This window comes from Mercenaria mercenaria, chromosome 16 (genome assembly GCF_021730395.1).
Source record: "Mercenaria mercenaria strain notata chromosome 16, MADL_Memer_1, whole genome shotgun sequence".
NCBI lineage: Eukaryota > Metazoa > Mollusca > Bivalvia > Venerida > Veneridae > Mercenaria > Mercenaria mercenaria.
Genome location: NC_069376.1, coordinates 49,848,314 through 49,863,124, shown reverse-complemented (window position 1 = coordinate 49,863,124; position 14,811 = coordinate 49,848,314). Strand labels below are relative to the sequence as shown.

Sequence of the window (14,811 nt, the reverse complement as noted above, 5' to 3'; positions counted from 1 at the left end):
CAATGTAAAAAGAATATCATTATTTAATATCATATAATTTCGCCTTTATATTATAATTATACAATATGGAAGGGGCGATGTTTCTAAATACGTAAAAACACAAATACCCCAGGGGACGTTTATACATAAGCTGGACTATCTGCCCTGATTCCAGGAAGACTTCTTCTTGCAACTGTTTTTATGGTTCATGTAAAATTTTCGGAATTTTCAGTTACAACAAACTGTTTTCAAGTAAGTCTAATATAAAAATGTGCTGTTAGTGATTGAAAAGACATTTTAAAAATGTATGTGTATTTAAACATACTCATCGTTTGGATTTCGTTCTAAACTAATCATGGTTATCGGAAGGATAATAATTTAAGTACAATTTCGAAGGAAGAACGCAACCAAGACTAGTTTTGAGCAAGTATGCAACATCCCTCACGACCCAGCATCGGCTCCAGCGCAACACAAAAACTACATAGTCCAGGTACGGGATGTAACTTTACTGACGCAGACGGCTGTTAAGAACGTTAATAAAATCTATATGCAAAGTGATAGCCTGTTATACATTCTAGTACAACATTACGAACAATCTTGTTCTTTCATCACTGTTATATATGTATAACAAAATGTTATATAAGCGTATTGTCGGTCGAGTATTGCTTTTCCACGGCTTTTCCCTCCACCAACAGGGTCACAAAAACGTGAAAGCCCTGAAATTAAAACAAAAGAAACAGACGAAATGCAGTCCTAGAGTTACATTTACATACAAGCATGCAATATATTCCGATCTATCAGATTATCCTTTTGGAGTGTAGTACACAACTAAGGAACCTTACAGCATATTGATTAGAGGTAATGAGATTTACAATAACGCCATAACGCTCATTTACTTTTAATACTACGTGATCCGCAAGTATTTTCCTTCGATTATCTTTGAATTACAAGGCAATACTATTAATAGTATTTTATTTTCAGCAGTTGCTCCTTTTCTGGATATGTATGCAGTTATTAGCTAGTACATAAAGAACAAACACATTAAAGAATTTCCCTTTTTAATGACTAGTAAACAAAAACATGTATGAAAATTAAATTTCAGTCAGAAAAAGATTTTTAAAGTTACAAAAGTTCATTTTACCACCTCTAAATACTTACGAAATGATATATGACTAATATGGATCTTGAAAAATGAAGAAGTTCGCGAAATGCAACAAGCAAAATAATAGCAGACTCGATTTAATTGAATCTTTTCATGACAGTTACTGAAATGTGTTACACCCCTCACGTCACGTAGCACCGGTTTAAGCGGCATTCTGTTATAGTACCATGATCCAAAAAAGAAACAAGAAAATAAAACAACACAGAGTCCAAGTCATTTGTTACAGAATAGCCCTTCCCCCTAGGAGTAGGAAATGTGATGCTAAACCCTGTGAAATTCAGATGATGATTTGTAAAAATAAATGCGAAACTTGAAGTTACAAGCACAGGTATATAGGATTTCGGAAGAAGAAACCATTTTGGATTATTTAACGACATAGATACTGAAGAAGAAGTTTTTTAAACTTTGAATGGAAACTTATATAATGATACACAGTGTCTGTAGTGACCCTGTTATACAAACACACGACTGTACAAAGCAACAAGTTCTTATGCAAAGAATGTCCGGGAGATAGGTAGTCCAACTCGTGGCGTCACTTTCAATTTATTTCAGTCTGATATTGTGGACGGACCGTCAGGAGAGGTAACCAGAGTTACAGATTGGGACTAGGAGATAGGTTGTGAGATCAATTATTGCTACGTGTATATTTACAATAGAAACAAATATCGTCTGAGTTTCAATAGGTAAAGTATTAAAAATATTAACATACATTTTTACCTTTTGCTGAAACATCGAAATTTCTTCGTCAAATACCTATTACAAACATAGTATTTAACATCTTATCATACCAGTGTAATATAAAAATATTCAACGGTTTTATGCCACTCCCATGAGAACAGGTGATCAATGCTTTTATAGTTTCATTCTTTACGGACTGTTTTCTTCGTTAGTAGCTCGCAAACTCCCTAATGACAAATTTTGTTTTTGGGACTGCTTCTTTTAAATGTCGCGAATTATACTGGACCTGTGTCATTATTTATTACAAATAAAAAAGATCAATAATAAAGTTATCATTCTCACCATCAGAGAACATGCCACTGCAACAAATGTAACGAGCCATTCAAACCCAATAAGATCATACAGAAACCCTCCGAGGCTGGGCCCAATAAAACTTCTGTAAAATACGTTGTTTGAAGTAGAAAATTGTACATGAATTCATTTCGAAAAGATATTTCTATCTTGGATTTTATTGTCTCTTACAAGCTTCTTGATGTAAACTGGAATTATAGACATACTGATAAGTGTTGAACCTACCCCGAAGAGTACATGGAGGTAAATAGACCAGATACCATTCCATGGGTTGAGTTATTTTGTGGGTAATTGATTTCTCTGAAAGAAAACAAATAGATTAGTTAAATAAGTTAGATAAACCTGCATATTGTTTATTGCAAAAAAGTTTGAAAAAATACAATAAGAAAAATAAAACAACAAAAACAACAACAAAAACACTAACCAACAAACAAAAATCGTTAAAAAGATGTAACTTTTAATTGTTTTTAATAAGATAATGCCTACTGTAGGAAAGATAACGGAACGAAAATACAATGTTTACCTGAGGACACTGAGATAGATGCTATATGTGGGCACAACACACATACCATAAGCTGTTCCAATTATTGCCAGAGATACGGCAGTATACCACACAAAACTAAAAACAATAACATTTCTAGTTGCTCAGTTTGAAAGCAACAATAAGGCACTAATTAATTAGTATATTTCATGGTCCTCCGCAGCCGGCTGGATAAGCTCGCTGACTACGAACAATTGGTCCCTAACCACTACGGTTTCGAAACCTCGGTTGGGGTGTAGATTTTTTCCAGGTTATACAACATGACTTACAGGCGGCTGGCGGCTCACCGCACTACCAAAAGCTTTAGAACACAATTATACCGGGATGGCATAAAACCCAGCAACACAAACAAACATAATATAATCACAAACAACAATAACAGATAGAAACGTCTAAAATAATTAAATCATTTTATTTATTTTATCTTTTATTTTAATATCGTGATATTAAGTTCAGCTAACTTCCTCCTGTCTTAAATCTATTTTATTCCTTGACGAATGCAATAAATATTTCTTCTACATGAAAATTATTATGTATTTTATAGATAGATACTGCCTGGCATCAGTCAACTTTAAAACTGTACTAACAAATGAAAGTAATGTCCGAATTTAGAAAATGTATTAAATAAGACAACTACTGATGGGATATGAGTTCAAATACCCGTACATAAAATATTATGGCCATTATATTTAATAAACAGATTAGTTGTTTACATCATCAGAGAACCGCCTCGGTAGCCTAGTAGTAGAGCGTCCGCTTCGAAAGCGGGAGGTCGTGGGTTCGATCCCCGGCCGCGTCATACCAAAGACGTAAAAAATGGTACTAGCAGCTTCCTCGCTTGGCGCTCAGCATTAAGAGGGTAGTGCTAGGACTGGTCAGCCCGGTATCAGTATAATGTGACTGGGTGGGGCATCATGTCACGTGTTTACTGCGTGATATTCCAGTGAGGCAGCACTATAAAGTTGGGCATTGTGCTCACTGCTATATGACTGAAAAATTGTTGAAAAAGACGTTAAACCCGAAACCACACACACACACACACACACACACACACATCATCATCATCATCATCATCAGAGACATTATACGTATATACTCACTCATATTTCACGGAAAACGGAAGAAGCGGAGACGGTCCTAACCAAAGTAAACCAATGGCAATTAGTATTAAACCAATGACAATCATGATTCTATTTTCTGGCTGGAATTAAAATAAAAATAAAACATGTATATTTTAATTATGGTGTATGCCCCATCGATTTCGTCGACAACTTAAACCCACTACAACGTTCTCATAATTGATCAATATCAAGTGCCATAATTAAGGTCTACAGCTGTGAAAGGAAGAAGAATTGAACCGCGCCATGGGAAAACCAACATAGTGGCTTTGCGACCAGCATGGATCCAGACCAGCCTGCGCATCCGCGCAGTCTGGTCGGGATCCATGCTGTTCGCTTTCAAAGCCTAATGGAATTAGAGAAACTAATAGCGAACAGCATGGATCCTGACCAGACTGCGCGGATGCGGTCTGGATCCATGCTGGTCGCAAACCCACTATGCTGGTTTTCTCATGGCACGTCTCAATTGTTTTCATAGAAAATGCACAAAACTATCACCTAATTTACAATATATTTGCATTAATATCTTGCTCTATGCCAGATACTTTAATATATTCTAAGATGGGATCAAGTTACCATTTCAATATGCGGCTTTAATTTGTTGAACAGTTTAAGCATCTCTATTTGGCCAGCAAAATGCATTTTAGACAATTTTAGAATTGTTCAAAAGCATTTGTATAGTGTGAATTTATATAGCCTCTATGCTAGATGGAAGTGCCGAGTTGTTGATTGTTATGCGGATCTTGTTCGAAGTTAATACCATATATATATATTACAGAGTGTAATGTATAAAAACAACATATTGTGTGACGGTAAGACCATTGTCTTATTTATCTATCTAGATCCGAATGTTAGACTGAACTACTCATCTATCGTATTTAACATTAGAATGACAAAATTTTCTTTCCGATCGTATAACATTTATCTATTGGTTTTCAAATAACTAGTAGTTCTTACTAGTTTGTCGGCTAGTCGCCCCCAGAGTGGAGATGTTGTGGAATAAAATGCTGCCATTACAAGGAACATAATTCCGACTATTTTGGGCTGAATACCATGCTGAAAAAAAAAACAACATTTTTACCAGAGTGATTGAGAGATGTTCTGAAAGTGTTGAAAGAGAACAAAATATATCATGAAAGGAAACAAGAAGGTATTTAATACAGGTTCAGTAAGGTGAATACAAAATGTAATCGTTCAGAGTTAGCAAGAAATTATCAATGTTACATTGTACTATATCAGCAGGCAAAAGCAGTCTGTCAGACTTTAAAAATGACAATCATAGACAATTTTTATTTCCTTATATTTTTCTTTTGTTAAATATCTGTATATATTTCATCTACATTGTGTGGAATTCGTGAACTGAATAATGACATTCTCCTGGACACCTTTAGAGGGAATCGCAGGTGAAAGGTTTAGAATGGCTTTCATATTGTCACAATTCTCACGCAGTTATTAGCATATCGACTAACGCTTTTCAGGTTAGGCTTTCATTTATTTTCAGTTTGACTCTAAAGGACTAATGGTTACTACTCAGTTTAATTAAGAAATAATATATCCCATAGAGTAAATTTGTCGCTGTTGATAAGCAAAAAATGGTTAGGTTTAGTGTAGATTTTCCATCAAAATAAAACAAAAAAATCAAACCTTTCTGAGATGAGGCTCCAGTGTTGCGTCAAGGACAGTCCATGCTACAGCTATAAGGACAATTACTATAGAGTTTACAATTGACTTTGGATGTAAAAGTAACTTCAACATTGAGAGTTCCATGTCTGCATTTGTAGATTTCTCTGAAATATTTACACTGTTAAAGAAACAAAAGTTGCCCTATAAAGGGACATGCCTATAGACCTGCAACATAGTACATGTTTTTAACAGCCTCTTTGAAAAGTCTAAACAACAGTATTACATGAGTAACATACAAAGTTTACTGAAGTTTCATATTTGTATTGCATGACTGACGCTTTTGTTTTTTATCCAATAAACGTTTTGAAAAATAAACATTATCTAGAATTCAGTGAATCACTTTAGAACAGTATTTTTTCTATTACCAACATTTTGACATTGAGCTACAGGCACACTAAAAGATAGCAGTTACAGTTGCATAACTCACTTGCTTTTTGCTGAGGAACAAAAATCCAGAAGAAAGGCAGAGCTAGTATGGCGATAGAACCTAATGCAGCAAAGGGTAAAATATATCCACCAGTCTGAAATAAATAAAGGGCAAATGATTATTTTGAGTAAATGACATTAAATATTGACATATATCGGCATATACGTAGAATCACAGCTTTTATTTTGTTATGGTTTTCAAACTATCAAAGAGTTTAATCATTGTCAATATTAATGAATCAAATTATTGTTTTACAGGACGTAGAAATTCAAAATAAGAAACAAACATGTCAAAAGAAAAACAAAGGCTATAATAATCAAAATGAGTAGTAATATAGTCATTTGTATTTGCAATTTTGTTTTTTAACAAGTACTAATAATGAAATAGTAAAAGGGCTTACAGTGTATAGGACTCCACCCAGTGCAGGACCAGCAACTAACCCAATACCAGTGAAAACCTCCCCTATTCCCTACAAGTAGTACAAGGCATTAGTGCTATAATATTCAGACCAAGGACAATTATTGGTTATGATAATTTTTCATCTATTTCTAAAAAAAAAACGTCTTTTAAAGAGCATTTTAATATATCAGGATGGAAATTAGGTGGATGCTACGATTTTGACGTTGAATGATGTACACCAGCCAAAAAACAAAACATATGTAGAAATGGAGTTTTATATATTTGACTTAAATTTGTACCAGGAAAATATATAATTCCACATATACTAAAACGAAATGGCGCTACGCAATAGTAGTAGTTATATAGAAAAGCTTTTTCCTCAAACTTAATCAGGATGCAAAAAGATATTATCTTATACACACGTTTCATATGTTTTTCGAAGTTGGAAAGTATTATACTTACAAAAAGAGTTGCTACATTGTTAGGAAAGTATTGTACCAGCAATACTAGTCCGGTATTGCTTAAAATGGTACAGGCAACTGCCAACAGAATTCGCACCAGAAAACACAGCAGTACAAACAAAGATGTAGTATCTATTAAGGTCAGCATACTGAAATGAACACAAGGTCTTTAAATTTCACATTAATTCTGAACCTATCAGCACAGTATTATTTATGAACACAAGTAAAACTGCAAAAATATGGTGGAGTATTTTTGTCTGTGATATCTAGATTATTTAGCCCGATGATCCGTTTTCCTTGTGGCAAATGAAGTGCTCTGTAATAATCCTGAAACTTATCCTATCATTACATTTCCTTTATGTTCTAGCTCTAACTAATCTTAAATGCGTTTGATAGTTATATCTAAAAATAACTTTTTTTTCGTGACAGATAAATGTAGAAGTAGTTTTTATTCCTGCATTCAACATCGTAGTACATCGAAAGCAATACGTCTGTTCGTTCACCTGTCTGTCTGTCTTAAAAGACGGATCATGGAATAACATTAGAAGTACAAGGGATTGAAGTGAAACTGGGTGAAGTTTTCAGATAGGCACATTCATTTAATAAGTCCGCCCATTTGTCTTTTGTTCACCTGTCTAACTGTCTGTCTGTCACAAAATATGGATCCTGCAATATTTTGAAAGCAAAAGAGAATTTGTCATGAAACATGGCTTACGGATCGCAATTCTACCTGTTAAGTCATATCTATGAAGAACAAACCGTCACTTACCCAAAAGTTATGGTGCAGCCACCACAGACAAGCAATCCAAAAGCTAACAAGGATCTACAACTAAACCCTTTAGACAACTGTAATTATAAATAATAGTAAAAATTAAAGAGGATGAATAAATATATTGAAACCTCTGAAAGATTGCAGCTGACTGATGGAATCTACAGTTTGGACCGCATTTTCTGCGCTTCTCTTTAAATATATGAAATAATACCATTCGTACTATACACCATTCTTAAGAACCCCAATGGACAATTGCACCTACTTAAATTTCAAAATATTTTTATGTGTTGATTTTATCATGAAAACAAATGTATAGAGGAAATTTTCCATAAACAATTTCGACCATTATGAACCATATTGTTATTAACGCGGTTTTGAGTCCATTTGACGCTGAATTTAAATAACACCTTAGTAAGCAAAAAACACTATACACATATAAAATTTATGACAAGATTGAAAATACATCAAAAATAAACTGAAACTCTTTTGAGCATTTCCTTTTGAAATTTACATTTTTTTTCACAAAAGATGCGGTATTTCAAACTTCTAAAGAGTTCTTAAAACAGTTATGGAAATATGTAGAATATTGTATCACTCAGAAAAGGTCAGCTAAATTTACTTAATATTTGCATTTTTGAAACCAAATTATTTGATCCAATTTGTTATCACATCTTTGTTTGTTTTTTAGTCATATAGTCACAGTAACAATCGCCCTTGGAAGCGGTGTTTCTAGCCAATAGAACGGCCTCTATATTGCAGTGTGTTATACCAGTGACGTACAAATAATTCGCACAATATACCGCAGCCACTGTATTCATATCACAATGAAGCTAAATTAAATCGTAAATGTTGTTCGTTACAAAAGAACATCATAAATTATTTCATGTTTTTTGTTTTGTTAATCTTGGGTGGAGTGACGCTGACATAATTTAAGTCAAATGGTGACTTTTCCAGCTTTTAATTGTCAAAGCAGATACCAGAAGCACCTTTGTGTATTGTTTCGTGCAGGGGCGGTCACCTGAGCAGTACTACCTGCTTACAGTTAGCTAGCTGAATGGCATCATCACATGAAAAATTCTAGAAGGAAGTGAGATATCAAACCTACATCGGTGGTTGTTGTGTGCAAGTGATTTGAAATCAGATATTTTGTTTTAATTAGGACCGTAGTAAATACTACAAACATACTGTTGAAATGTTCAATTCTGCATAACATGAAATAACGCTACTAAGAGGATGTCAATCCGGTGTATTTCAATCTTGTTATATGTATTAAACGGCGATTTTCACAGTAAGTTTCTGTTTGGAGTGTGTGTTTTATTAAGGTATGCAAACAAACAGTGTGTGTTTCTAAACCGTTTTCTTTTTAATAATATACCATATAACGAGTAAGTTTTTAATATTTATGAAAGATTAAGCATCACACCGATACTATTTAAGTCCTATGTCGTCTTTTCCAGTTTTTTTGGTTGAAGAAGACATCAGGTGCCACTGCGAGCTTTGTATCAGGCATGGTTGCGCACCGACCTTCCGTAAGCTAGCTGGAGTGCTTCCTCAGATGAAAAATTCTACACCACGTGCGAGGATTCGAAACCACCTCGGTGAGGGACACTTGACCACTTGGCCACTCGGCCACGGAGGCCTCTTAAGGGAATATTTAGTTTTCACGAGTTTGATATTTGAATACATTGCTTTTGATTTATATTTATGATGCCTACAATTATTTGTACAAACATTTTTAAAATCATTTTTGTGATCTTTTGATTCTTACTTAGTCGGCTGGGAAGAAATCGTTATAGAATTTAGCCTAGCGAATAGACAGCCTGGTTCTTTAACGTGCTCAGTGTAAAGCACTGATACACGCAAAGATTGCCTGGGTTCCTGACCAGTACACCTCTAGTTGGGTGGGAAACACTGAAAACCGTTTCTGAAAGAAAAGCGTTTCTGAAAATTCCCGAGTAGCTGCCTGGGATCGAACCCCCGACCTCATGATTGGAAGACCAGTGTGCAAACCACTGAGGTATCCGTCCACCCACATCATGCTATGTTAAAAAATGATAGCATCATCATGATATTTCTGCGTCAAATATTTACCAATCGTCCATAGAATGGAGAAACAATAAACTGCACAAGCGCAAACACGCCAAACACCCATCCTGATACCGTTGCATTTACACCTTTCCTGTTTGCCTGAAATAGGAAAGGTAATTTCTTATAGGAAAGAAATTTTATGATAAAAATACAATGGTTGTAATCAACAGAAATTGATATATTCAGGATTTTCAAATAAGAAAACTGGATATATTTATCATTCTAACATTTTTAACATTTTCTTTTATATCAACAAAGAAGGATTTTACCTTGTATTGTCTTGTCGGTTTAAACACGTTTCACAAAATGACCTACTTTTAGAATCAAGGGAACTAATGCGTCCATTTACGCCTAAATTGAGTCAAGATTAGTATTCCCTTCTTGGTTTAATTCGAACGTGTTAGAATGGAAGCAGCTTTTAGATTTGCGTGCTTTGTTCGGCCTTCGTGATTAGAATACTACGCATCTTAACCCAAAACCGTGTTTTATTTGCCAACATATCATGCAAAACCAAATTCTATTTCTCATTTCTAACACTTTAACATTTTCTTTTATATCAACAAAGAAGGATTTTACCGTGTATTGTCTTGTCGGTTTAAACACGTTTCGCAAAATGACCTACTTTTAGAACAAAGGGAACTAATGCGTATATATAAACACATGTATTACTGATGAATACACCAAACTTTCCTATCGTCAGTAAGTATTGAGCTGACACTCATCAATCTTCGTCAATATTTTCGGCCGTTTTCGTTATCTTACGCGATACTTGCATTCTTAAAATATCTACATGGATTAAAATAACCAATTTAGTTAAATAATGGCAAGTTTGCGTAGTGGTAAGCTCTCCGATTTCTACGCATGTTACCATGGTGCAAATTCAGTTCAGACCATTTTCTTTTAATTCAATGTAATGTAGTTATATATTTATGATATGTACTGACGCTAGGTTCTTAAACGAACACTTATCCTGTCGTTGGCATTTTATAGAACAGTTTACTGCCATGCACGTTGAAGAATATTGAATAGTATAGATGGATTTACACATCGCGAGGTCCTGATCAACGGAAGTAAATTTTCGCGCACGCGCACTTTACGTAGGGCAGAAACATCCGGTAAAACATCCTGGCAACCAATAGCATCGTAAAAAGGTCTAGTTCTTTCAAGAAATGAACGATAAATCATGACAATTGTGATAATGTTCTCGTCTGTTTAATTCACAGATGAAATGAAAAAAAGGTACTGTCAGACAAAAGATTCAAACTCACAGCCTCGAGATTTATAGATGAACGCTTTGCTTGCACAGTCATATCTGCACATGAAACATGTTGTTAATTAAAAAATGTGTATTATTGTTTTAACAATAGTTATATCGTTATCTAGGTTCGGACAAAGAAACTTAATTTTAGGAAATACATGGAATATTCATGAGTGTCAGGTCAAAACTTACAGATACAGTTCGGCTTAATAATGGAACGGTCCATAGTTAGGTATGTTTACAAATCAGTACGAATCAATACAGTCTGTGTGGGATAATGATTATTATGTTAAAATGTAGCAACACAAAACAGTACCCTTTTAATAGTCTTAGTCTTAGTACAGGAAAGTATAAGCATGACATTCTTTGTATTTTGTGGTTGTGGTTCGCATTTGTTACTTATTTGATCCTTCAAATTTCATTTTTTAACATAGCATAATGTGAATCAACATTTTCTCGTAAGTCTGTTGCGTGTATTTTTTTTTCCAAATAAGTATGGAATATTTTATGTAATATATATAATTGTATACATTTGCAATTATGATTGTATCTAATCCTTGGTGAGGAAAACTTGTACTGTGGTCTCTGATTCCGAGAATCTACTGAAACAGCAGGCGAAACTTACAGCTAATAAAGCATTATGAAAGATATTTTAATTAAGATGAAATTTACCTGTACATGACAATATTAACGGAAAATATAATTACAAAATACCGTTAAAATTATGAAAAAAAAAATTAACTGAAAAAAAAGAGCCGTCGGAGTAATGAACCCTAGTCGCTTATGTGACAGACCACCTGCAACCACTACACCATTCTATGTAGTTACAGCTAATAGCGGTTCTAATAAATAAGGCAAGCAAATCGTGCATACTAAAATAGACTATACAGAATGGTACCTCTTTTGGAAAGATTGGCGCCGGAATCGATAAATTTAGCCAGGTAGTTAAATAAGTGAAATAAATAGTCATCAATACTGCAATCTGTTCACACGTCATTTCCCGCCATCTGAACCCGTTTGTTGTATCCGCTCCCATCGTAACTATCCTTGCACGAACTTCACGTGGCTTTAAATGTCCCATTGGTTCTGTTCTTATCACAATCTGCTGTCAGCTCAATAGCTTCTTCTGGAAATAATTTTTAAACTTCCAGTTTGGGTTACGTACTGCTTTTCTCTTCTTTCTGTTCGTTCAGGTGCTCTAGTTTAGATGGATGTTGCACATTTACTTCCTATTAAACAAAACAGATTGTTAACATGAAGTTGACACTATACGATATTAATGATAAACGCCAAGAAGCTCTTCCATGACAAATATATATATATTCGTATAGTTACGTCATTCCTTTTAAAGTACACAAGCTGTAATATCTGTACTTAATCGGAAATTGCAACATTCTACAATTGAAATAAGCAAGTGAAATGAACAAACTCTAATTCAGTACACCTACGTTTGTACTGTGTTATTTTTTAGTTTCATTTTATTAAATTATTGGTAAGACGTGTTTATATCCAAATATATCCAAATACGTTTTTTATTTCAAACATACGTAAATCGATCATACTGCAGCCATTTATGAGAAAGAAGAGTTTTAATTTGAATATAAAATGACACATGACGCATATGAAGAATATCGGCTGGTCATAAAGTCTCCATATCATATATCTAGTGCGTGACTGCTTGTAAGTTTAAATGAACGCACGATTTAATAACCAAATCGCTTAAATGAAAGAAAAAAATACTTACATTTGAACAAAATAAACAAGTAGTATTTTGAAATACACTTTATGACCCTAAATCATCGCCATTTTAGATACATCAAATGCATAATACACTGCAATGAAAACTACAAAACCGCAACGCATCTAATGTTACACGTAAAACGATAACCTATTTTATTATTCATGACGCGAAAGACCCGCTAAGTATTTAAATATTTATAGTCAAGATTTATTTCTTTCCAAAGATTTCATTCTCAATCACATGACATGTTTGAAGTGCAGTGCCCAAGAACTATAACTTTCTTGCTTACTTTCTGAATTATCTCGCTTTCTTAATCCCAAAATGCGGAATATTCTAGAGATGGAAATACCTGACTAGTAACTCTTGTTTCATGTCGTCATAGAAGATACGTGCATTTTTCAGGATGACGCCTATGGAAAACATGCATTGGGGTGTGACGTTAAAATGTTAACTATGCGAACAACTGCCGTTAACGGGCGATTTCATGTTTTCAGAAACTTAGAAATCTAAAATTCAGCGACATTTAAACAATATATTTGGGAGAGAAAACAAACCGACCTTTTAGGAAATGAGACGCGATTTCAGAAATGTGCACATGTTTATGAAATGCAGCATTGTGTTGACCTTCTACCTCGACACATTTTAAACACATTAGTGCATTTCATAACAAAATGGAAATTCCTAATCTGCGATTCACTTAGAAAAATGGTTAATACACACTTCATCGTATGCCTGAAACTTTCTTAACAATGCGAGCCTGTCTGCACATCATGGAAACAATACAAAAATGATACCTTCCTGATACCACAGTAATGCTTTATTTTGAATGCAGAGAAAAGCCCAATCTGCAGACTGCAAATTGTACGTATGATATAGTCCCAAAGCGCGAAGCGAAAACTTTGACAAAGAAGTAACGTATAAATGTTGTATATAGACCTCCACAATTTTTATATAACTATTTTGTCTAAACATGTTTTTAGCCTACAGCAGAAAAAACAAGTGTCAAATTGATTTATTCTTTGTGTTTAGCTATTAACTATTGGTAAACAGTTGGCAGTATAATATTGTATGCTATGTAAAGATTCATTACGTTTTAGGTGAGGTAAGTATCTTATAAAGTATATACAGGAAAAATAAAGAAATTATAAAAAATTAAATAGAACGTGTATATCTAATATTCAATACTCAGTTCAGGATAAAAAAAACCAACATTGGTTCGATTCGTAAAGTGATATAATAAACATTTTTTTTTTTGTTTCTTTGCAATTCTTTAAAGTTTCAGCGGATGCTTTTATACCAAAAAAGAGTTTATCTGTCGCCGTTTTCTATGACTATTTTAGCCATGCGTCACGCTGGATTATTTGTATTCCGCGTCAATTACGTTAACAGTCGCAATAATCAGTCGCCAACAAACTAAGGTAACTAAACCTAATAAAATGATATATATATATATATAAACTCCCTCCAGCGTGTAAATAAACAACAATATTATATCTAAACGGGAAAACTGAAAATTGTTGATTTCATGTTTCAAGTCAACAGCTTTGGAACTAATTGAGCACATTTGAAAACTTTTTGGTTTGTGTACGAAGTAAATGGAAAAGCTAGCGGACATGATCAAATTAATTACGAGCATATTAAAAACGACGGGAATGTTATATATCCGTAATAACAAAGTTATACCAAAGCATGTCTGACTTTATGCACGTGCCCGACAACCTTTAAAAAGGTGTTATTACTACACTATACAAAGGGTCAAATAAAAGTAAAAGAGACCCCGACAGTTATCGCGCTATATCCCTGTGTTCGATAATACTCAAGTTATATAAAAAATGTATATTACATATTATCAACCAGGAAAATACCGTGAAAGTGAATGCCATGCAAAGTGGTTTCCAAAAACAATTTAATTGTACCATGACATCGCTGTTATTACTATTTTGGGAACGAAAATAACGCAAAACTGTTTACATGTTTTCTGGACGCAAAACAGGGTTTCGACAGAGTTTCACACCCAATATTAATGTTAAAGCTCTTCAAAACGGGAATTAAAAAACACATATTTACAATAATTGTCGAAATGTTTAGAAATGTACAAAACTGTGTTAGAACACAAGGATATACTTCAGACTGGTTCCAGATCCTACAGGGAA

At 34.1% G+C, this 14,811-nt stretch overlaps 1 protein-coding gene across 7 annotated transcripts; it reads right to left on the bottom strand.

Moving 5' to 3' along the window:
* Window positions 1-7: 7 nt before the first annotated feature.
* Window positions 8-12,758, bottom strand: LOC123540251 (MFS-type transporter SLC18B1-like). Of its 7 annotated transcripts, none has more exons than XM_053527032.1 (14): window positions 12,662-12,758; window positions 11,816-12,146; window positions 9,663-9,758; window positions 7,569-7,645; window positions 6,801-6,948; window positions 6,340-6,408; window positions 5,940-6,033; window positions 5,474-5,616; window positions 4,787-4,885; window positions 3,812-3,912; window positions 2,694-2,789; window positions 2,396-2,470; window positions 2,162-2,255; window positions 8-695 (listed from the first exon to the last, which is right to left on the bottom strand). In XM_053527032.1, the coding sequence occupies exons 2-14, from the start codon at window positions 11,996-11,998 to the stop codon at window positions 615-617; spliced, it is 1,356 nt and encodes a 451-aa protein (XP_053383007.1). In that variant the 5' UTR covers window positions 11,999-12,146; window positions 12,662-12,758; the 3' UTR covers window positions 8-614. The 7 variants fall into 7 exon arrangements, with proteins under 7 accessions (XP_053383007.1, XP_053383006.1, XP_053383008.1 ...); XM_053527031.1 differs by lacking the exon at window positions 12,662-12,758 and adding an exon at window positions 12,465-12,620; XM_053527033.1 differs by lacking the exon at window positions 12,662-12,758 and adding an exon at window positions 12,366-12,475.
* Between the last annotated feature and the right edge of the window lie 2,053 nt (window positions 12,759-14,811).